Source organism: Perca flavescens, chromosome 17, assembly GCF_004354835.1.
Source record: "Perca flavescens isolate YP-PL-M2 chromosome 17, PFLA_1.0, whole genome shotgun sequence".
NCBI lineage: Eukaryota > Metazoa > Chordata > Actinopteri > Perciformes > Percidae > Perca > Perca flavescens.
In genome coordinates, this window is record NC_041347.1 from 17475074 (window position 1) to 17499695 (window position 24622).

General features: G+C 41.7%; 1 protein-coding gene across 1 annotated transcript in view; it reads left to right on the top strand.

Annotated features, from left to right (window-relative positions):
- The window catches only part of LOC114571823 (slit homolog 1 protein-like), a 29259-nt gene extending 19137 nt beyond the window's left edge, over window positions 1–10122 (top strand). Inside the window, exons 17-29 of the mRNA XM_028603019.1 lie at window positions 2038–2109; window positions 3266–3429; window positions 3533–3657; window positions 3769–3866; window positions 3964–4103; window positions 4451–4544; window positions 4667–4804; window positions 4892–5120; window positions 5807–5937; window positions 6050–6204; window positions 7163–7451; window positions 7824–8035; window positions 8620–10122. Coding sequence (XP_028458820.1) covers window positions 2038–2109; window positions 3266–3429; window positions 3533–3657; window positions 3769–3866; window positions 3964–4103; window positions 4451–4544; window positions 4667–4804; window positions 4892–5120; window positions 5807–5937; window positions 6050–6204; window positions 7163–7451; window positions 7824–8035; window positions 8620–8858 — 2086 coding nt within the window. The 3' untranslated portion in view covers window positions 8859–10122. The remainder of the gene's footprint in view (window positions 1–2037; window positions 2110–3265; window positions 3430–3532; window positions 3658–3768; window positions 3867–3963; window positions 4104–4450; window positions 4545–4666; window positions 4805–4891; window positions 5121–5806; window positions 5938–6049; window positions 6205–7162; window positions 7452–7823; window positions 8036–8619) is intronic.
- The last annotated feature ends 14500 nt before the right edge of the window (window positions 10123–24622 follow it).

The following is a 24622-nucleotide window of genomic DNA, read 5'->3' on the forward strand; positions in this document are numbered from 1 at the left end:
TTTTTATTTTTTACTAAGCAAGGCTGCGTGAGTGCCACAAAACTGAAGCGACAATGAGCTCCATTTAATAGTTTAAACGAGTTCAAAGTTCAAAGTTGGAAGCTTCATAGAAAACCACAGTGAGATGCCAAAGCCGGCTACGAACGGGACACACTCACACACACTGAGGTGCAAAAGCCTTTATACAGCTGCACCTTTGGCTTTACAGAGCAGTAAAGAGGAGAAGAATCATTAACGCTCAGGGCTTCAAACAGACCAGGGGTCTGAGCCTGGCATGGGCGTGGTGTGGTTTGGTGCAAGTGTACATATGTGTGTGTGTGTGTGTGTGTGTGTGTGTGTGTGTGTGTGTGTGTGTGTGTGTGTGTGTGTGTGTGTGTGTGTGTGTGTGTGTGTGTGTGTGTAATGCTTGTGGTTTGAGCTGCAGATTAATAAGCTGCTAATTGGCCTGCTGGGTATTAAGTGTGAGGTGAGTGAGCTGAGACAGGGCTAGGGCGTGGCTCACCAAGACCTGGGTGGGAAGCTGTGAGAAAAGAAAGTGATATAAACAGAGAGTGATAAAGGAAAAGAACAGAAAAGAAAGTAAAAGCCTGCAACAAATGACATCAACCCGACATATTCTCAAACTGCACTTGCATCTGTTAGTTGCATTGCTGTGGGTAAATGCCTGTATCACATGATAAAAATGTATGTCAGGACTCACAGAATCACAAAAATATTATTAACTGGTTGCAGGTAAACAAGCCTTTTGCCATTTTGAACATGTTCAGTTGGACAGCCTGTGCAAAGAACTTCTTTTTAGTCATAAACCCTCACATTTTGCCTGTCCAGAAACATAAAATGCAATTCCATTCTAAGAATTGTGCCAGGCTAGAGATATGTTGACATAGGTAAGATGGAGTGATGTAATGATATACAGCTGTAGAAAAGAAAAGTAAAAAAGACACAGAGAGAATGTTAGCAGGAGAGCGGATCAGGTTTCTTCCTGGAGACTCCCTGGCTCCTTTCTCCCATGAGATCTCTGCCGAGCTGGCACGCTGCTGCTGGCTTCATGCCCTCAGTATCCTAACTCCGACTACCACAACCCAACTACTCACTCTACACTAATAAGCATTCTCCCCTGCACACAGGCCAATTAAGTTGTTGTCTCAGACGGTAACATTGTATATTTTCCCTTTCATACTTGAGCACAGCTATGCATCCTTACATTGACCAGCTTTGCTCTCTGTAGCCTTTCCCCTGGCTCGTCCTCAGCTTAGTGGTAATTCACAGATCAAACAAAGAAGGAAGTAAGGTTTCAAAGACTGTTTATACATCAGTTCTCATCATGCAGGCATACAGAGCAGACGTGTCATGTATTGGGACTGCAGACTGAGCTGTGGTAACATTAGCATGCGGTCAGCTGAGGGTTGGAGGTGGTAATGACCCTACAGATTACAGCAGCCATCAGTCATCTAGCCATTAAGCCATGTTGGCTTGTCACCCTAGATAGTCAGAGAACATCAAGGAAAATAACAGTATATACAATATAGTGTAAATGCACACAAACATTAATATACATGCATGTTCCCAAATATGCAAGCACATAAATATACCTGTCAATCTGCACACACACAATTACACTAATGTTTTTCAATGTCCTGCATGTGGTACAGAGGGAGGGGGGAGTTGGCCCTGCCAGCCAGACGCACATAGAAACTTGATACCAGTCTTTTACAGACTCACAGAGCCTCTTTTCCAGAGAAGACATTTTCAAATAGCTTGTTTTGTTTGAGTAAAGATATTCATTATTCGATCATAGAAGACTAAGAAAATCAGCAAATCTTCACATTTGAGAAGCTGTAATGAGATAATGTTTTTTGCTTTAAATGTGACTCAAGTGATTAATTGATTATTAAAATAGTTTATTTTCTGTCAATCAATGAATCATCTAATCATTTCAACTCTTATAGTACAAAGGAAAGCACATTTCTTTCCTATAACGAAACATGTTCATGGTCATAATTTTGTTCTTTTTTTCTTTCTCCATCGCCCCCTCAGGTCCCTCCATGGCAATGAAATCTCAGAGCTTCCTGATGGCATCTTCAACGATGTGGCCTCACTTTCCCACTTGTAAGTAGTAACACCCACACACAACTGTATGGCCCAATGGCAGCCTATGTGGTACTGTCTGCACTTACCACTGAGTTTGTGAAGTCTACGTACACACACACGTATACACACACACACACACACACACACACACACACACTTTCAGGCACAGAGTAGGTCTGGTCAGACAGACGTGGTGCGTGGCTCACAGTGGCCTGTCTGTAGTCCTCTTTGGTGGGCTCCGCATGAGCCAAGCCCTCCCTTAATCAGCCGCAATCCTGTGGTTAAAGCAACACACAGACCCCTGTACTGTCTCATCTCCCTGTGACATCTCTGAAACACACACACACACACACACACACACACACACTCACACACACACACACAGATGGTCTGTGGATTTTAGTGTTTGTTTTGGTTTGTTTATTTATGTCTGTAATTTTGAGTGTGGTGTGTAGCTGCTGTGTGGTTGTGCATGTACTCGTGGACATGGGTAACACTAACACAGAAGTATCTTTGCAGTGTGCCCTCTGCCATTCAGCCTAGATATTCACATCATCCCTTGACAGTCACTGATCAATAGAACTATCAGTGTCAGAGTTGGAGAGGAAGAAGGGAGGATAGAGATAACTAAACTAAGTCAAGGCTGAATGAAAACAGGGCAAAGGGAGGGTTGGAGGGCAGCCATTGATCCACAGTCACAGTCAAGTTGCTCTCATGTTAGCAGATGTCAGGTGTCAGCTATTGGCCCGGCCTGAAAGATGAGCCTGTGTTCCACCGTAATGGAACAGCATTGATTCAGGAGTGTTTGTGCATCCAGGGGGAGGACAGAGCGGCATTGATTCACGACCACCATGACAGAAGTGGTTAAGAGTGCCTTCTGTTTGCACCTCTGCCTATAATTGAGAAGTTTTCCTCCAGATGATGTATGGCACAAATTGGCATTGGACATTAAACTGTAAATCTGCTTTATTATTTAAGATGCAGTGTTTTATTTGTATAGTACACAAAGTTGAGTTAGATTGTTTTACGTAAGGGCGTAGAGACACCTGCTGTCGATAGAGTGTATTACAGTGACAGACATAATTTCTTACTGAACTAAATGAGGCTGAAAAGTATAACACAGCCATCCTATATTATCAAACCATTGATACATGTATTTCCTTTGCTTTATAAGGGCAATTGGTGCCAACCCCTTGCACTGTGACTGTCACATGCGCTGGCTATCTGACTGGGTGAAGACTAGCTACAAAGAGCCTGGCATCGCTCGTTGTGCTGGCCCGCAGGGCATGGAGGGCAAACTGCTTCTCACCACACCTGCTAAGAAGTTTGAATGTACAGGTGAGTTATAGAGTTGGACACTGAAATATAATGTAAGCAGCAGCACTATTATTTACCAGGTATCTACATGCAATTCATTGTTATCGGTCTGGCATTTCCTCAGGTGATGTGGACACTACAGTGCTGGCCAAGTGTAACCCCTGTCTGTCCAGTCCCTGTCTGAACCAAGGCATCTGTCACAGCGACATGGTGGAGATCTACAGGTGCAGCTGCCCTCCAGGATTTAAGGTCAGAGCTTTACAATGCTACCATCTGTTTGTGAATATCCTCGATGTGTTGCAGGTCTTGAAGTATGCATAATTTACAGCAAAAAAATAAAGAACATTATCTCTGTCTCAGGGCAAGAACTGTGAAACTGCTCTGAATGCTTGTGTGAGTAACCCATGTGCCAACGGAGGAACCTGCCAAGTGAATGAGGATGAGGAGGGAGACTACAGGTGAGGAAGGAGAGCTTTGAAATAAGTGCAACAAAGGAATGAAATTGTATTTATCCCACAAGGAACTTGACATAACAAGTGTGTACGTTTTTCACAGTTGCACATGTCCACTGGGTTTTGAGGGCCCCACTTGCCAAACCAACATTGAAGACTGCGAGGACAACAACTGTGAGAACGGAGCAACCTGCCTCGATGGTGTCAACAACTACACTTGTTTTTGTCCCCCCTACTACACAGGTTAGTGCATGCATTTAAGTTTGACTAAAGAAGCAACTGTATTGGAACAAAAAATCCCCTTGTACAAAAAGGCAAAATATTTACTATCTAGAGAAATGTGGTATGAAACAAAAGATTTCTTGAAATCTAAAGCTCAAAAAAAATTAAGAAATTCAAGATAAATATCCCTAAATGCAAATAGTGCTTGTCTTGATTATATATCTAGGATAAAAAAAAAAAGATTAAATACATCATGCTGTAAAAATAAATGACTGTATGACTTTCTTGTTTTGTTGTTTTTTGCAGGATAGTTCATGCTTTGTGTTGGATAACAGTTCATACTTTTATAAATACTTGTTTCTGTGTAGGGGAGATGTGCGAAGAAATGGAGGATGTGTGCGCCCCAGGACGGAGCCCCTGCCAATATCAGTCTACCTGCCTCATCACCTCCGCTGGACCAAAGTAAGTGTTTCCTGCCAGCAACATCAGATACAGCAAAAAAATAATGACGCCATATATTGAAAAGTAGACAAGGACGTAGCTTTGTCTTTTGATTTGATTTGATTGAGTATTTTGTTTTGCAGGTGTGTGTGCTCTCCTGGTTATGTTGGTGATGACTGCAGTTTAGACTATAATGACTGTGAGGAGCATCGTTGTCAGAATGGAGCTCAGTGTGTGGATGAGCTAAATGGATACTCTTGCGTCTGTCCTGAAGGATACAAGTGAGAAGAGCACACATTTTATTTTATTTTGGCTAAATAGTTTAATCTGCTTCACTAACATCATCCTTCCTCTCTTTCTGTCTATAGTGGTCAGTTGTGTGAGGTTCCCCCATCTGCACTATCCCTGTGTGAGCTGGCCGACTGCCAGAACAACGCCCCATGTGTGGAGCGAGGCGGGCGTGCCCTCTGCCAGTGTCCTCCAGAGTTTGGGGGGCCACGGTGCGAGAAGCTGGTCAGCGTCAACTTCATTGATAGAGACTCCTACCTGCTGCTCTCTGACCTCAAGAACTGGCCACAAGCTAACATCACCTTACAGGTATCCACAGAGTGTGTTTAATGTGTAAACATTACTATGATTTCTGTGTTGATGCTGCCTTTGTGATAGCCTGGCTCCGCCCTCCTACGTACTTCCGCTCAATTTTAATTTTCCTTCAGTACGCTGTCTGGGTTTGCGGTATATTTGTGTGTTTTCTCCAGCCAAATCTTTACCGGTCCAATCAGCGAACAGAGGGAGTGGCTGAGAACGATGATATTGAGGTTGTGCGCTAGTTTGAGTTGTAGTTCCGTAATGGCGGTGGAGAAAGATGCGAGCAAAGCCATTCTGTCCGTTGTGGCAACGCTGCCGAAAATCCAGAAGTTAAAGCCCGAGCAAGAACAATCTTTGCTGAGTTTTGTTGGTGGCCATGATGTTGTTCCTCCATACGGGGTTCGGTAAAAGTTCAATTTTCCAGCTCGCTCCGTTAGTGGGCAACGAGTTAGCTAAGGCGAACGCTAGCGATGCTAAGCCGATGTCACGACCAAATGTTAGTGATTGGTTATTGCAGATCCAGAGTGGCTCTGGGCAGATCCAATAGTTTTAAACTTCAACAGAGTACCCGCCTTCAAGGAAGTTAACACTTGTCATTGGAGAGTGGCCAGACTCTCTGTACAAATGAAATGTACGAGAGGGTACCTTTGTGAAACCTGAATAATTCAAACAATGCAAACATTTTCCCTCCATAGGTGTCAACAGCTGAGGATAATGGTATCCTGCTGTACAATGGAGACAATGATCATATTGCAGTGGAGCTCTACCAAGGTCATGTCAAGGTCAGCTATGACCCCGGCAGCCAACCAGGACATGCCATCTACAGGTCAGTGGCCTTTAAAAGGCTGACGTTTACTGTCACTGAATCAGCTGATTCATGATGAAAAGGTGGCATTTGTATTTGTAAGTCTTATGTCAAATCTGTGTTCCTTTGCCAGTACTGAGACTATCAACGATGGCCAGTTCCACACAGTGGAGCTAGTGACCTTTGACCAGATGGTGAACCTGTCCATTGACGGGGGCCTCCCTACCACAATGGACAGCTTTGGGGCGGTGCGGCCCCTCAACGGGGAGGCTCCACTATACGTGGGGGGTAGGGGCCCTCTCCAGAACACACCTCCCTCCTCTGCAGGCACTCTTAACTACTACACTACTGTCAATCACCACCCCTCCCCCCTTGCTTCGTCACCACCGCAACCAACCCCTCCCCTCAACCAAGCAACCCTTCAACCCTGTCCTACCTCCACCCAAACCAAACCCTATCCTCCACTCACACCATCCCCACCTTTAGTCATGGCTGTGTCTGCTAGGGGCCACACATTAATTTACAATAGATAAATATGCAAATATCTCACAATCAACATATAAAACATGACTACCAAAAATGACAGATACCTTACCTATAGTGAACATACAAAACACCACTGTATAGTCCAATACATCTGTTGTCATTAAAGCACATTTCTTACAGTGTGTCAAGTACGCCCTCTAGCGATTACCATAAGAACTACCAGACACAGTCTTAACTTCAGATTTGTTTTGTATTTGCATGGATTTGTTTGCATTTTGTGCAATATGTGATTTAACCACTCTTGACATTCACAAATGACACATTCAAAATGTAGCTGATTAATACCAAAAGAAAGCCGTTCTCACATTTGTTGCCATGCAGCCCCAGTGTCGGGGTTGACATGACAGTTTGCTCAAGAGTGGATCAGAATTTATATTTTTCTTTGTTTCCGTGCTGTGTTGTGTTGTGTTGTGCTGTACTGTTCTTCATTCATACAACACTACAGGGACATTTTCCCATACCCCTTTGCCTTTTGCTGTCATCTGTTTCAAGGATGATGTGTCTTGTGGTGCAAATGCAAAATATCTAAGCAAAATAGTCTAATATATTAATTTGGTAGATTGTATATGCACTGTTGGGACATACATGTTTGAAAATACTTTCCTCCATTACACTCATACCAGCCCTGTGTTAGCTGTCTGTTTGTGATCCAGAATGTGCATCTTCACACCTTTTAATTCTTTTCTCTCTCCTCCTCCAGGCATGCCAGTGGGTGTACACTCAGGTGCTTTCCGTCTCTGGCAGCTCCAGAACGGTTCCAGTTTCCATGGCTGTATCCAGAACCTGTACATCAACAATGAGCTCCAGGACTTCACCAAGACCCAGATGAAGCCTGGCGTGGTACCGGGCTGCGAGCCCTGCAAGAAGATCTACTGTGTTCATGGCATCTGCCAGCCTGATGGGGTCCAGGGACCAGTGTGCCACTGCCAGCCAGGCTGGAGCGGGCCGCAATGTGACCAGCCTGCTACCAACCCCTGCCAGGGCAGCAAGTATGTTAGCAAAAGGGATATCTTTCATATTTCACAGTAAACATCTAATTGCCCAGTCTTTCCACACAATAGGCAGTGGGGAAAAAAGTAATCCAATCATTTTTTTAAGTAAAAGTGCCAGTACAATAACATAATGTAAATAAAATGTTTCCCTCTGAAATGTAGTGAGTAGAAATCACATACCCCTGTAAAGTACAAGCCCTCAAAATGGTACTCAAGTACAGTACTTGAGTAAATGTATAGGTATTTTTCACCACTGAAAGTTGAGAACCTTTTTCAATGCTGCAAATCTATGATACTGCTCTTATACATCAACTTCATTGAATTATTCACTGAGCAGGAAATTTGATCAAGGTTATTGTGTCTTACTAGGTGTGTCCATGGAAAGTGCATCCCATTGGACACTCAGTCGTATCGCTGCGAGTGTGCGGAGGGTTACCGCGGTGCCCTGTGTAACCAACATGGGGAGCTGTTCAACCCCTGCCGTCGCCTGTCCTGCAAACACGGCCGATGCCAGATCTCAGACACAGGAGACGCCTACTGTCACTGTGAGAGTGGCTACACTGGGGAACTTTGTGACGCAGGTTGGTTTGCCCTATGTCAGTCTGTAATTCTAACCGTCAATTAAGGCCCCTAAAAAGTAGGTATTTAACGCTATTTCCAAGGTATTGCATTTTGTTTTTATTTTTTGTGGCATACTATACTAGAACATATTTTATGGAATACTATACTATGTCTTTTAATATGGATTAGTATACTATGACTTGTTATATGACATTGTTTATGATATACTATAGTATGACTTTTTATTTCAGTGTTTTTCTGACATACTATACTATGACTTTTTATATGACATTTTTATGACATAGTAGTACTTAAGAGACTTTATTTTGTAGTACACTATGACTTTTTGTGTGAAATACTATATATTTAAACATTGTTAAGGCATACTATACTATGACATGTTTTATGACATATTAAAGTGTCGCTGATGTAATCTGTTAGAATTCAAAGTGGTGATGAGGTCCTAAAATTTATGAAATGGGTCTTAAAAAGAAAAAAAATATTAAATTTAACTTAAGGATTCCTGCATATACCCTGATTGAGTAGTTATGATTAATAATTGCCATTCATAATTAATAACTAATGTCTGTGGGCATTTTTCCAGAGTCTGAATGCAGAGGGGAACCTGTGCGAGACTTCTACCAGGTACAGCGAGGCTACGCCATCTGCCAGACGACACGCATGGTCTCTTGGGTGGAGTGCACCGGGGCTTGCGACACGGGGGCTTGCTGCGCCAGCCAGCGAATGAAACGCCGGAAATACACCTTTGAATGCAGTGATGGAACCTCCTTCAGCGAGGAAGTGGAAAAGACCATAAAGTGCGGCTGCGTGGGCTGCATGTAGCACCATTCACTCACATTTCCTGCTGCTGCCGCCGAGCAGAAGATAGAAAGAAAGGAAGGAAGGAAGAGAGAGGACTGGAGGAAAGCAAGGGAAAGAAAGAAAGAGAGAGAGTATAAAGAATATATATAAAACCTCTATCTAAATATTATGGACAACAATGTTTGTAAAATAGGACATTTCCTCCCCTTTCAAGGGTGTGTGACCTACAGTAACACAGAGAAACCAACATCATAAGCAACAATGTAGAAGTGACAACAACGGCAACATAACCATTGTATCTGCAACATTGTTTCAAGGGGTCCAGAGATTTCAAAGGTGTTGCATTCAGAGTGAGGCATCCCTCCAACCCAAATTACCCAGTGTGAATTCCCCATCCATCTGTAAGGCCTCTGACAGCCTAGCCACCATCTACCATCTTTACTTCGTGGAGGCAGTGAGGACAGTGGGGTCCAGCCTGGCTATGAATGGCAGAAGAAAGGCAGAGAAAGACAAAAAGAGAGAAACAGAGGGATGAGAAGAGAGCTGGACCTTTTGACTTGGCAAAGCTATCTTGAGTTGAGCTTGGCTGGGTTACCTGGACTGGGCTGGATATGGTTTGGGTTAAAGTTGTTGTTGGTTTGGTGTAGCAATTTCTCTGCCAGGATCCAGTCATCTATCCACACATGCACATGTAGAAGTGAACAAAGAAAGGTTAGAGTGGCACATAATCCAGTGCGGATGTCGAGGCTTTGAGGCCAGGTGGTCTGGCGTCACAGTTGTTTGCTGTGAGGTACCGTAATGTAGAAAGTCCATACAAATAGAGACTGCACTGAGTAGCAGCACTGAAAACGACAGTCGTACACCTCTTTGCAGTACATGATCACACACGCATGGCATACATACATTTACATAGTCTTAACACTTGTAAAAGTGAGAGGGCTTGTGTGGCGCAACTATCTATTCTGTTCATACAGCAAACCAATCTGATGCTGGAAGTGCCCAGTGATTATCAATTCCCCAGCATGCATTGCCTCAGGGTCAGGATGATTTGCATAATCCCACCCCCTTTGAGCAGGAGGCTCTTTAGCCCTGCTCCTCTTGATGCCTGCAGTATTAAACTAGTGCAAACTGTTGCATGTGTGGAGAAGAGTTTGCCTACAAATATGTAGAGCTTCTTAATATCATTATAAATGTTATTACAAAACAAAAGGTTGCAGAATCATCTTCTGATTTTTGTTTTGTTGTGTCTAATTTCCCATATTGATTTGTTTTTATTTTTGTTACATTTTGTCTCATGAGCTGACCTAACTCCTTTAGCCCCCCCTCCCCCCCCCCCCCCTCCCCAACAACTCTTTATATAGAAATGCCTAACAGATTCTAATATATATATATTTGTATTTCATTTTGGTATAGTATTTTTCTATGTTAAAGAGTAAGTCTGTTTCTGGAAGCTTTGGGACTAGTGGAAAGGCATTTAGTTGGTTCCCTAGGTGTTTTTATTTGTTGATCTTACTTGCTCCAACAAGGTAATTAATTACATTTATTGGCCAAATATACAGCAGCTGGTTGACCTTGTTGTATAGGAGGCAGTATTGATCTAGAATTATGTTTAATATTGTATATGTTGTCTTCCATGTGAATATTACATCTAATTCATGAGAGTCTGTGCTTGTTTTTATTTATTTTATCTAAAGGCGTTTTCCTGTAGAAAGTGAAAGACAAATATTGCTGACTTTCAAATATTTTCAAAAATTTCAAAAAGATGAAAAAAGGTAAAATAATGAAAAAAATAGCATAAAAATCTGTAAGGTATTTGTAACCACTTAATAGCGAGATACAACAGTGTTTTCCTCCTCTCTGGCTCAGACATTCCTCATTTGCTGCAGGGGCTGGAGAGGTCAGAGCTGGGATTAAAATATGTCCCTCACAAATTTACCTTGTAATTACCATACCACACTTAAAGGCTTCTGATTGTTTTCATGTTCATTTTGTTGAAGTGTTGGGTTGTATTTCTATCATTTTAATTTGAGAGATGTTTGCCATGGAGGTGTTTTTTAGTTCAACAGAGTTAAAGTAGTCAAGCTCAACTGATCATAAGCTGCTGTCAAGCCAGAATAAATAGGATGAAGTTGCTTCTGTGGATGATGATAATTTTAAGGTATATCATCCCAGATCTGTCTGAATAGGCAACTGTGTGAAGCATTACATGCCTACTACTGACAGATCACAAATGAGAAAGGTCTGGACATTTCAATGTCTGTCAGTTCTGACTTGCTTTCCACAAAAAAAGAAGAAGAAATGGTGCCAATTACAGTAAACACAACAGTCATACCTGAATGTATAAATGTGTATAGATAAATATGACCTATGCTTATTCATGAAGTGGTAACTTTTAGCTGTTATTTAGTTTCCAATGTAAGATAGAGAAATCACATACTGTTCAATAAGTGACAGTCCATCATGATGGCTTAAGGCATTGTTCTCCCTGCAGATTGGGATTGTGTTCATCCATTTTGCTGATCTAAATGTTAAAAGTCTTTTATAGTGTGAAAGGCTGCAGAGCCAGATCTCTTGGTTTGTACAATGCACACAAAGCTCCTATTCATATTGCTACCCATGTTAACTTTGTTTTACATGCTGTTGATGTGATCCCAGTGGTGTACAATAACATTAAAAGAAGATCTCAATAAAGATACTGAAGATAAGTCACTGTTGACTCTTAAACTGTGTGCCTCGTATAGGTGCATATTTAGTCAAATGTGGCTTTCTTTCATGTCTCCTTTCCTTCCTCTGCACTGATCTGTACTAGACTGGTGCATTCAACTTCCTGGTAGACATCTTAGTGGTGCTTGTGCTATATTGAGATGTAATTCCGTTATTTGGTCACATGGCCAGAAACATAGATTTTCCATCCTTTGAACTATATACATAAATATGTTACTGTAAACGACACAATGTCTCTGTTGTATTGAACTGGTGCAAAAACATAAGAAATATCCCTCATTGGGTTCTGTTTGTTTGTGTTTTTTTGTTACAGGATTGATTGTGGGAATAAACGGAAAAACTCCCAATAATGCTGAATGTATGTAGTGCCACCGACAAAATGTTTACCAAACCTCCACTCTTTTTCATTAATTAAACTTAAATGTGTGTGCTTTTACGACTGTGTTGTCTTTTTTTCTATTAATGTCTTCTCTGTTATTTGATAAAACTTAAAACCTAACATTTGTAAGTCACATATCTCACAGATGAGAAATCCTTAAAGTGCACAGAGAAAATGGAAATATGGGCAAACTCCATCATGTGATATGATATGATGATCAAAAGCTCCAGAAAGAGCTACTATATAGCCTAAATTGATAAAGGCTCTCAAAAACATTTAGTGCATCCCCATCAACATACTCTGTTATACTATGTCATAAGAAATGTCATAGTACAGTATGTCACAAAAAATGCCATCATATTCCATAAAAGATTTCATGAAAGGATGTCATAAAAAGTCAAAGTATACTGTCATAGAAATGTCATTTAAAGTCATAGTATAGTATGTCATCAAAAAGCCATTGCATAGAATGTCATAATAAATTTCATAAAAAAGTCATAGTATAGTATGTCATAAAAAGTCATAATATTGTATGTCTTAAAAAACATCATAGTATAGGATGTCATAAAAAGTCATAGTGTAGTATGTCATGAAAAAGTCATAGTATAGTGTCATAAAAAACGTCATAAAAAAGTTTTTTTAAGTTATAAAAAAACATCATAGTATAGTATGTCATAAAAACATAATAGCATAGTATGTCTTAAAAAGTCATAGTATAATATGGCATAGTAAACGTCATAAAAAGTAATATAGTATGTCATAAAAAAGTCATAGTATAGTTCATCATAAAAAAGTCATAGTAAAGTAAGTTATAAAAACGTCATAGTATAGTATGTCATAAAAAGTCCTAGTATAGCATGTCATAAAAAGTTAAAGTATACTGTCATAAAAATGTCATTAAAAGTCATAGTATAGTATGTCTTAAAAAACATCATAGTATAAAATGTTATGAAAAGTCATAGTATAGTATGTCATAAAGAGTCATAGTATTGTATGCCATAGCATAGTATGTCATTAAAAACGTCATAGTATAGTATGTCATGAAAAACCATAGTATAATATGTAATAAAAGTCATAGTATATTATGTCATCAAAAGTCATAGTATAGCATGTCATAAAAAAGTCATAGTATACTATGTCATAAAAAAACATCATAAAAAAGTCATAGTATACTATGTCATAAAAATTTAATAAAAATGTCATAGTATAGTACGTCTTAAAAACGTCATGGTATAGTATGTCATAAAAAATGTCACAGTATAGAATTTCATAAAAAAGTAATAGTATAGTAAGTTATAAAAACGTCATAGTACGTAATAAAAAGTCATAGTACGTAATAAAAAGTCATAGTATAGTATGTCATAAAAGGTCATGGTATAATATGCTATAAAAAGTCACTGTACAGTATTTCATAAATATTCTTAGCATAGTAGGTCATAAAAACATCATAAAAGTAATATAGTTTGCCAAAAAAAGTCATAGTATAGTACAAACCCGATTCCAAAAAAGTTGGGACACTGTACAAATTGTGAGTAAAAAAAGGAATGGAATAATTTACAAATCTCATAAACTTATATTTAACTCACAATAGAATATTGTGAACCATCACCTTATCGTGGTGGAGAGGTTTGTGTGTCTCTGTGAACCTGAGGGCTGTGTTGTCTGGAGCTTTGTGCTCCTGGTAGGGTCTCCCAAGGCAAAGTGGTCTCAGGTGAGGGGCCAGACAAAGAATGGTTCAAAAACCCCAATGAAAAAGCTAAGCAGAGATGGAGTGACCCTGCCCGGAGGAAGCCGGGGCCCGTCTGGAGCCAGGCCCAGACGGTGGGCTCGTCGGGCGAGCGCCTGGTGGCGGGTTTGCCACGGCCCGGCCGGGCACAGCCCGAACAAGCTACGTGGCAACTCCCCCTCCATCCCATGGGCCCACCACCTGTGGGAGGAACCGTTGGGGTCGGGTGCGATGCCACATGGGTGGCAGTGAAGGTCAGGGGCCTCGACGGACCAGACCCGGGCAGCAGACGCTGGCTCTGGGGACGTGGAACGTCACCTCTCTGTGGGGAAGGAGCCGGAACTGGTGCGGGAGGTGGAGCGCTACCGGTTAGATCTGGTGGGGCTTACCTCACGCACAGTCTTGGTTCTGGAACCATACTCCTGGATAGGGGTTGGACTCTTTTCTTCTCCGGAGTTGCCCAGGGTGTGAGGCGCCGGGCGGGTGTGGGGATACTCACAAGCCCCGGCTGGCGCCGCTGTGTTGGAGTTTACCCCGTGGACGAGAGGGTCGCCTCCCACGCCTGCGGGTTGTGGGGGGAAAACTCTGACTGTTGTTTGTGCATATGCACCAAACAGGAGTTCGGAGTATTCGGCCTTCTTGGAGACCTTGACTGGAGTCCTGCATGGGGCTCCAGTGGGGGACTCCATTGTTCTGCTGGGGGACTTCAACGCACACGTGGGCAATGATGGAGACACCTGAGAGGCGTGATTGGGAGGAACGGCCTCCCTGATCTAAACCAGAGTGGTTGTTTGTTGTTGGACTTCTGTGCTAGTCATGGATTGTCTATACTTGAACACCATGTTCGAACATAGGGATGCTCATAAGTGTACCTGGTACCAGAGCACCCTAGGGTCAAGGTCAATGATCGATTTCATAATCGTTTCATCTGATCTGAGGCCGTATGTTTTGGACACTCGGGTGAAGAGAGGGGCAGAGCTGTCAACCGATCACCATCTGGTGGTGAGTTGGGTCAGAGGGTGGGGGAAGACTCTGGACAGACCTGGTAAGCCAAAACGTAGTGCGGGTAAATTGGGAACGTCTGGAGGAGGCCCCTGTCCAACAGACTTTCAACTCACACCTCCGGGCGGAGCTTTTCGTGCATCCCTGTGGAGGCTGGGGGCATTGAACCCGAGTGGACAATGTTCAAAGTTTCCATTGCTGAAGCTGCAGCGAGGAGCTGTGGTCTTAGGGTCTTAGGTGCCTCAAGGGGCGGTAACCCACGAACACCGTGGTGGACAACGGTGGTCAGGGAAGCCGTCCGACTGAAGAAGGAGTCTTTTCGGGATATGTTATCCCGGAGGACTCGGAGGCAGTTGCAGGGTACCGGAAGGGCCCGAGGGGCTGCAGCCTCTGCCGTGAAAGAGGCAAAGCAGCGGGTGTGGGAGAAGTTTGGAGAAGACATGGAGAAGGACTTTCGGTCGGCACCAAAGTGCTTCTGGAAAACTGTTCGCCACCTCAGGAGGGGGAAGCGGGGAACCATCCAAGTGTACAGTGTACAGTAAGGATGGGACACTGTTGACCTCAACTGAGGAGGTAATAGGGCGGTGGAAGGAGCACTTTGCAGAACTCCTGAATCCGACTAATACGCCCTCTATGTTAGAGGCAGAGCTGGAGGATAATGGGGGATTGTCGTCGATTTCCCAGGCGGAAGTCACTGATGTAGTCAAACAACTACACAGTGGCAAAGCCCCGGGGATTGATGAGATCCGTCCAGAAATGCTCAAGGCTCTGGGTGTGGAGGGGCTGTCCTGGTTGACACGCCTTTTCAACATTGCGTGGAAGTCTGGGACGGTGCCAAAGGAGTGGCAGACTGGGGTGGTGGTTCCCCTTTTTAAAAAGGGGGACCAGAGGGTGTGTGCCAATTATAGGGGTATCACACTTCTCAGCCTCCCTGGTAAAGTCTACTCCAAGGTGCTGGAAAGGAGGGTTCGGCCGATAGTCGAACCTCGGGTTGAGGAGGAACAATGCGGATTCCGTCCTGGTCGTGGAACAACGGACCAGCTCTTCACTCTCGCAAGGATCCTGGAGGGAGCCTGGGAGTATGCCCAACCGGTCTACATGTGTTTTGTGGATTTGGAGAAGGCGTATGACCGGGTCCCCGGGAGATACTGTGGGAGGTGCTGCGGGAGTATGGGGTGAGGGGTCTCTTCTCAGGGCCATCCAATCTCTGTACAACCAAAGCGAGAGCTGTGTCCGGGTTCTCGGTAGTAAGTCGGACTCTTTTCAGGTGAGGGTTGGCCTCCGCCAGGGCTGCGCTTTGTCACCAATCCTGTTTGTAGTATTTATGGACAGGATATCGAGGCGTAGTCGGGGTGGGGAGGGGTTGCAGTTTGGTGGGCTGGGGATCTCATCGCTGCTCTTTGCAGATGATGTGGTCCTGATGGCATCATCGGCCTGCGATCTTCAGCACTCACTGGATCGGTTCGCAACCGAGTGTGAAGCGGTTGGGATGAGGATCAGCACCTCTAAATCTGAGGCCATGGTTCTCAGCAGGAAACCGATGGAATGCCTTCTCCAGGTAGGGAATGAGTCCTTACCCCAAGTGAAGGAGTTCAAGTATCTTGGGGTTGTGTTCGCGAGTGAGGGACAATGGAGCGGGAGATTGGTCGGAGAATCGGGCGCAGCGGGTGCGGTATTGCATTCAATCTATCGCACCGTTAGACGAAAAGAGAGCTTAGCCAGAAGGCAAAGCTCTCGATCTACCGGTCAGTTTTCGTTCCTACCCTCACCTATGGTCATGAAGGCTGGGTCATGACCGAAAGAACGAGATCCAGGGTACAAGCGGCTGAAATGGGTTTCCTCAGGAGGGTGGCTGGCGTCTCCCTTAGAGATAGGGTGAGAAGCTCACTCATCCGTGAGGAGCTCGGAGTAGAGCCGCTGCTCCTTTGCGTCGAAAGGAGCCAGTTGAGGTGGTTCGGGCATCTGGTAAGGATGCCCCCTGGGCGCCTCCCTAGGGAGGTGTTCCAGGCACGTCCAGCTGGGAGGAGGCCTCGGGGAAGACCCAGGACTAGGTGGAGGGATTATATCTCCAACCTGGCCTGGGAACGCCGATCCCCAGTCGGAGCTGGTTAATGTTGCTCGGGAAAGGGAAGTTTGGGGTCCCCTGCTGGAGCTGCTCCCCCCGCGACCCGACACCGGATAAGCGGACGAAGATGGATGGATGGATGGATGGATGGATAGAATATAGATAACATATCGAATGTTGAAAGTGAGACATTTTGTAATGTCATGCCAAATATTGGCTCATTTTGGATGTCATCAGAGCTACACATTCCAAAAAAGTTGGGAGAGGTAGCAATAAGAGGCCGGAAAAGTTAAATGTACAGATAAGGAACAGCTGGAGGACCATTTGCAACTCATTATGTCAACTGGCAACATGATTGGGTATAAAAAGAGCCTCTCAGAGTAGCAGTGTCTCTCAGAAGTCAAGATGGGCAGAGGATCACCAATTCCCCCAATGCTGCGGCGAAAAATAGTGGAGCAATATCAGAAAGGAGTTTCTCAGAGAAAAATTGCAAAGAGTTTGAAGTTATCATCATCTACATTGCATAATACCATCCAAAGATTCAGAGAATCTGGAACAATCTCTGTGCGTAAGGGTCAAGGACGGAAAAACATACTGGATGACCGTGATCTTCGGGCCCTCAGACGGCACTGCATCACATACAGGAATGATACTGTAATGGAAATCACAACATGGGCTCAGGAATACTTCCACAAAACATTGTCGGTGAACACAATCCACCGTGCCATTCGCTGTTGCCGGCTAAAACTCTATAGGTCAAAAAAGAAGCCGTATCTAAACAGGATCCAGAAGCGCAGGCGTTTTCTCTGGGCCAAGGATCATTTAAAATGGACTGTGGCAAAGTGGAAAAGTGTTCTGTGGTCAGACGAATAAAAATTTGAAGTTCATTTTGGAAAACTGGGACGCCATGTCATCCAGACTAAAGAGGACAAGGACAACCCAAGTTGTTATCAGCGCTCAGTTCAGAAGCCTGCATCTCTAATGTAGCTCAGCGTAAATTCAGTCAGGAAGACTCCTATTACGTTGTCTCTCTTTAACTGATCAGCTGGGCAGTGGGTGTTTCGGTTCTGTATACCAATTAGAATCAGGCACTTATGTTCTAACCAATCACAGCAGTCTACCTTGTTTTAAATCTGTTCGCTCTCTCCTGCTTCTGTCAGTTGTGTTTTCAGACAAGTGCGACCCGCCTCCTCCCCTTCCACCTCCGGGCCTTTTCGTGGGTGTCTCTGTCTTCTCCCGGCTGGCGGCTCGTGTTCCGTCTTTGGATTCTTCTCACCACCACCAGTGTCTAGTTTCCATTGGGGGATGTGTTTGGTTTTCCTACACATTAGATTTGTATAGATACCCCTTAACAATATAATCCAAATAATTGTTTGTACCTACGTGGTTATATCTTAGTAATAAATGCTTGCATATCTGCAACGGAGTCTCTCCTGATTGAAATGGTATGGGGTTGCATGAGTGCGTGTGGCATGGGCAGCCTACACATCAGGAAAGGCACCATCAATGCTGACAGTTATATCCAAGTTCTAGAACAACATATGCTCCCATCCAGACGTCGTCTTTTTCAGGGAAGACCTTGCATTTTCCAACATGACAATGCCAGACCACATACTGCATCAATCACAATGTCATGGCTGCATAGAAGAAGGATCCGGGTACTGAAATGGCCAGCCTGCAGTCCAGATCTTTCACCCATAGAAAACATTTGGCGCATCATAAAGAGGAAGGTGCGACAAAGAAGACCTAAGACAGTTGAGCAAATAGAAGCCTGTATTAGACAAGAATGGGACAACATTCCTATTCATAAACTTGAGCAACTTGTCTCCTCAGTCCCCAGACGTTTGCAGTCTGTTATAAAAAGAGGGGATGCCACAAAGTGGTAAACATGGACTTGTCCCAACTTTTTTGAGATGTGTTGATGCCATGAATCAACTTATCTTTCCCTTAAAGTGATACATTTTCTCAGTTTAAACATTTGATATGTCATCTATGTTCTATTCTGAATACAATATTGAAATTTGACACTCCCACATCATTGCATTCTGTTTTTATTCACAATTGTACAGTGTCCCAACTTTTTTGGAATCGGGTTTGTATGTCAGAAAAACTTTAAAGTATATATGTGATAAAAACGTATGTCATTAAAAAGTCATGGTATAGTATGTCATAAAAGTCATAGTATAGTATCCTATAAAAAGTCATTGTACAGTATTTCATAAATATTCTTAGCATTGTATGTCAGAAAAACATCATAAAAAGTAATATTGTATGCCAAAAAAAGTCGTAGCATGTCATAAACAAGTCATAGTATGTCATAATAAATGTCATAAAAAGTCATAGTATATTTTGTCATAAAAATTTCATTATATAGTATTTCATAAATATTCTTAGCAAGGTATGTCATTAAAAATCATAAAAAGTAATATAGTAAATCATATCATATATCATATATCATAGTATAGTATGCCATAAAAAACGTAATGTAATAAAAATGTCATAGTATAGTATGTTATAAAAACATCATAGTATGTTATAAAAAGTTAGAGTATACTATGTCATAAAAGACGTCATTAAAATGTCATAGTATAGTATGTCATAAAAAACATAACAGTATAGTATGTTATAAAAAATGTCACAGTATAGTAAGTTATAAAAAAACGTCATAGTATGTCATAAAAAAGTCATTGTATAGTATTTCATAAATATTACTAGCATAGTATGTCATTAAAAATGTCATAAACATCATAGTATGTTATAAAAAGTCAGAGTATACTATGTCATAAAAGACGTCATTAAAATGTCATAGTATAGTATGTCATAAAAACATAACAGTATAGTATGTCATAAAAAAGTCATTGTATAGTATTTCATAAATATTCTTAGCATAGTATGTCATTAAAAATGTCATAAAAGGAAATTTAGTATGCCAAAAATGTCATAGTATAGTATGCCCAAAAAAGTCATAGTACATGGTCAGTGTATGTTTTGGTCATTCGATTTTCATTTCATTAACAGGTATTAAAAAACAAAAAACGAATGGTTATTTGATTTTTGTTTTAAAATACAAAATTTAGAATTGAAACACAAGTCGTTTTTTCCTTTTCATTGTCCAAAGGGAATGTGAAAATTTAAAACATGCTTCGATTTTCCTTTTCTATTTCCTATAACAAAAAATTAAATCACTAGAAAACAGATTATAATAGCACGGCAATAGCACGTTCTCTTAATACCAAGGGGGTAAGCTTCGCTTCAGAACTCGAACCTCCTATGGCGTCATTTTGATGCTACTAAACGATCACCCGACATTAGCATTCCATTGACTGCCATTCATTTTGACATCACTTTGACAGCGAATAACTTTACATCTCAAGCGTTTAAAGTGCCCATATTTTAAGAAAAAATAACTTTTTCTGGGATTTGGGGTGTTATTTGGTGTCTCTGGTGCATACAAACTTTGAAAAAAAAACATCCATGTTGTTCTGAGTGAGATACGGATTTCTGAATGTATCCTGCCTTCAGTCTCCGGGTGAGCTGGTCAAAATATGCACGGCGTTCTACGTCACTAGCCAAAACGAGGGGCCTAGGGGGCTAACCGTTAGCATGCTAGCGCCATAGATATACATAATAAATGCTAGATGTCTTACGGCGGAGTCTCTAACATTATCACCGGCGGCCATCTTGTTACAGGCAAGCTTTATGGCGGGCTCTGTGGTACCTGATGTAAGGTGAGTGATCTGCAGAACACAAATACTCTTATCTCACTGAAATCTTGACGGATTTACAAACGGTTTGGTTTCTTACAAACGTTATTAACGTGGCTATAATTCTGGATGCTTGAACATGTTGAAATTGCAGTTTTTCTTTTCAAAAAACGACTTAATCGTGCAGCGTAGTTGTGTATCACGACTACTTGCGCAAGTTATCAAGGCTGAGACCACAATCAAGTTGTTCAATTATATAGGTTTTACTGACACCAATAACGATTTTATGACATTTAATGTTTTGTCTAAATTACAATCTTTGTGGATGTGGTTGTAGTTATTAGCCTAGCTGGCTAATAACAAGAAGCTTTGAGTGAGACCTAGTAGCAGCTAACGTTACAGTTTAGCTGCTACCCAGCAATTTTACATCAGTAGGAGGGGCAGAATTGCTCTTTCTTTTCAATATAACTTAAGTTGCACATGATTTCCAATCGGTTTGGTTTGTTAAAAACATCTTATATTATGATGCAGGAAATTGCTGTCTTTATAAGAGAAGATGCCAGACTTTTGTGCAGCTCTAGGATGTTCCAATCGCTGGAGTCTCAAAACGAGAGCCCGTGGGATAACCTTTCACCTGTAAGATATGACAATATTATGATGATATTTGGGATAATCGTTAGTTAGTGGATGTATGTACAATACAGGTCCTGTTACACAGGAACAGCGTGGCTATGACATAATAGTATTACAAGATTGTTGTTGATCAAAGGCTTTTTAGAAGTTTGTTTACACAATCGCTGAATGTTTCTTTTGGACACCTTTTTATAACTAGTTTACTGTGGTTGTCTTATTCTAAAGTACATACATGCATACATGATGCATACATGCACACATGCATACATACAATTACCGCAAACATATGATAATTTAGGTGTGTATTTTTGTCCTTACCGTTAATGTTGAAAGAAGGAAAAAAGGGTTGGAAATGTTGACAATAATTTATATATCTGGGTACATTTCTCACGTTTTTAAGGTTTCCCAAAACCGGAAAGATAAGGAGGCAGTGGGAACTTGCCCTAAGAAGGGACGGTTTTGTTGCCTCTGACAGTGAGCACTTCAGGAGTGCAGGACTTTGACAGAACGGGGCAGAATGTCTGGCTTAAAGATGGTGTTGTGTCAACCATTTTCAACTTTCCAGCTCATCTTCAAAGGGTATGTGTATCATTGACCAACAATAATTCAAGGTGTATAAGATTGATATATCAATATGTGATTAAATGTCACTTTAGTTTTTGTTACTGCAAGTTATATCATGTGTTATATCACCTCTAGAAGAACGGAAGACAACCTGCCATTGGACTTGTCTCAGGATGCACCTCAACCTGATGTTGTGAGTATTTGCATGTGGTCAAACAAATGAGAGCATCATATGGCTTGTTATATTAAATCCTTTATCTTGGTGGTACCCAGAAAGGTCTATGAGGGTGTTAGTAGTCTAAGAGCCCAATATTATTTGAAGTGGTACACTGTATAAAAAGTTTGAGATCTCACTTGCTCTGTCACTCATACACTTGAATGAATACACGTGTGAACATTGAAACTACACCCAGGGGTAGGCAACCTTCTCAATCAAAAGAGCCAACCCAGAGTTGGGACCAGCAAGCAAAGCTGCTGTCTGTTTAAAATCCTCCTCCTCACACATAAAGCTCTTCATGGTCAGGCCCCTTCATATCTTAAAGAGCTCATAGTACCCTATTACCTCTTTAGAACACTACATTCTCTGAATGCAGGGCTACTTGTGGTTCCTATAGTCTCTCTCTCTCTCTCTCTCTCTCTCTCTCTCTCTCTCTCTCTCTCTCTCTCTCTCTCTCTCTCTCTCTCTCTCTCTCTCTCTCTCTCTCTCTCTCTCTCACCCCAACTGGTCGAGTCAGACAACCACCCACCTAGAGCCGAAAGGTCTGTCCTAGGTTTCTGCCTCTTAACAGGCAGTTTTTCCTTGCCCTTGTCTCCAAGGTCTTGCTCATGGTGGTACTGTTGAGTCTCTGTAAATAATGTTATAAGGATTTTTATTTGAAAATTGCCCTAAGATAACTTTTGTTATGAAGTGGCGCTATACAAATAAAATTGAATTGAATTTTTGTATTAAATTTTGAATTAAAAATGTATTTAGGCTCACAGAAATGAAAAGTGAAGATTGAATTATTAAAAAAGTAACATTAATTTCCATATTACTATTATTTACACTGACCACTTGTATGCATTGCCTGCTTGCCCTATGGCTATAAAGGCCAAACTTGAAGAAGCCTCAGCGAGAGTAAGGAAACTGCAGCAGGAGAAGAATAATGCCTTGAGGAGAGAAAAGAGGACCAAGATGAACATGCAGGCTCTTCTGGAAGAACTGAAGGAGAAAAATCTCATCAACGAAAAGCTGAAAGACAACCTTGAATGCTACTCAGGTAAAATAAAAAATATTACATTGAATATTTTGTGTATTTTATGTTCTTTGTTGACTTCCTAGTTACTATTAAAAGGATACATACTGAAACACTTTTGCTAATTGAATTTCAGATCTTCCGGTTAATCTCCTGTCAAGGCAGGGCGTAGAGTACACCAAGGCCCAGAGAGATTTTGCCCTTACGCTCCATCTGGATGGTCCAAAGGCATATCACTACCTGAGAGATACCCTGCATATTCAACTGCCACATCCTAGTTCATTGCAAAGGTATTCTTCATGATGTCTAATTTTATACTGAATTACATTAACCACTACAGACAATATTATCATAAATGGTTAAACTTACTGATCTAACAGCTCATGTCTCATGCTGATACATGTTGATATTATAGCTATTTTTTTGTCCAGTGTCCACAATAGGGATGCTTGGGTTAGTGGTTAAATGGCTAAGTTGTTAAATGTCTACTTTTAAATTTTACTAAGGTGGCTGAGCTCTCTTGATGCCAGACCTGGTCTCAATAAAATGATGTTGGACATGCTGGAAAGACAACGTCAGGTAGATGAGGTCAAGTACGGATGTGTCACTCTGATGCTGGATGCCATGTCCATCAAAAATCACGTCCAGTATGATCCTCAGACACAAACAATGTTTGGATATGTAGACATGGGGGATCGATTGAATGAGACTGACATGGCTTCTGAGGTTCTTGTGTTTATGGTGGTTGGGCTTCAAGGTTATTGGAAAGCTCCCAAGAAATCATTTCCAACATTTGAGTGATTAATTGCTTTAACACCCACCTCCCTTTGTGGTTGGTCTGTTGGTCAGCAACCCCAAAATGAGGGTGGTTGTTAAAATGTGAATGCCACCAGGATTAACCCTTTATCTTAACTTTTCTTTTTTTCAATTTGGGCATTGGGAACGATTAAATAATTATGACCATCCTTAAATTCAACAATATGCAAGAACTTGGATAAAACTGTTTATACCTACCTCATACTTACCTCAGAAGCACCCTTATTGTCACATCTCAGATTTACAGGATTAAAGCAGTGTAGCAATTTAATTTTAAAAAGCATAGCCACAGAGGAAATGGAGAGAAATCAAACTATGCCTCTTGTTTGTGTTTACTATCTGATACCTGTTGACACTCAATTATAGTGATGATTTCAGTGCTTCCAGTTAATTTAGATATTTGTTTATTGATAACAGACTGACATCTTGAACAGTCGCAATCCCAGAGCCAGAGGGTTCAAAGCCCCCCTTGGTTCTAGGAATTGGACAAGCACCAGGGAGTTCTTGTCAAAAGCCAGGGGGTACTTGCTCACTTTGAAGATGGAAGATGGCAAACCCCTTTACCGAACAAAGAGGTCTTTTAAAATAGTGACTGTTCTATTAGTGATGCGCTGACACCATTTGTAGTCGCCAATACCCAGTAGAAATTCTTTATTATAATTAAATTATCAGAATGAGACTGCTGATTTAGAAAATATGGGTTTATTTTATTCTTCATTAGATGTATACAAGTAGTCAATTTACAAATCATTAAATTATCTAAGGTAAAACTATATATATATATATATATATATATATATATATATATATATATATATATATATATATCCATCCATCCATCTTTGTCCGCTTATCCGGTATCAGCTCCAGCAGGGGACCCCAAACTTCCCTTTCCCTTTTTCTTTATATATATATATATCTCATGTTGCCATTCTGT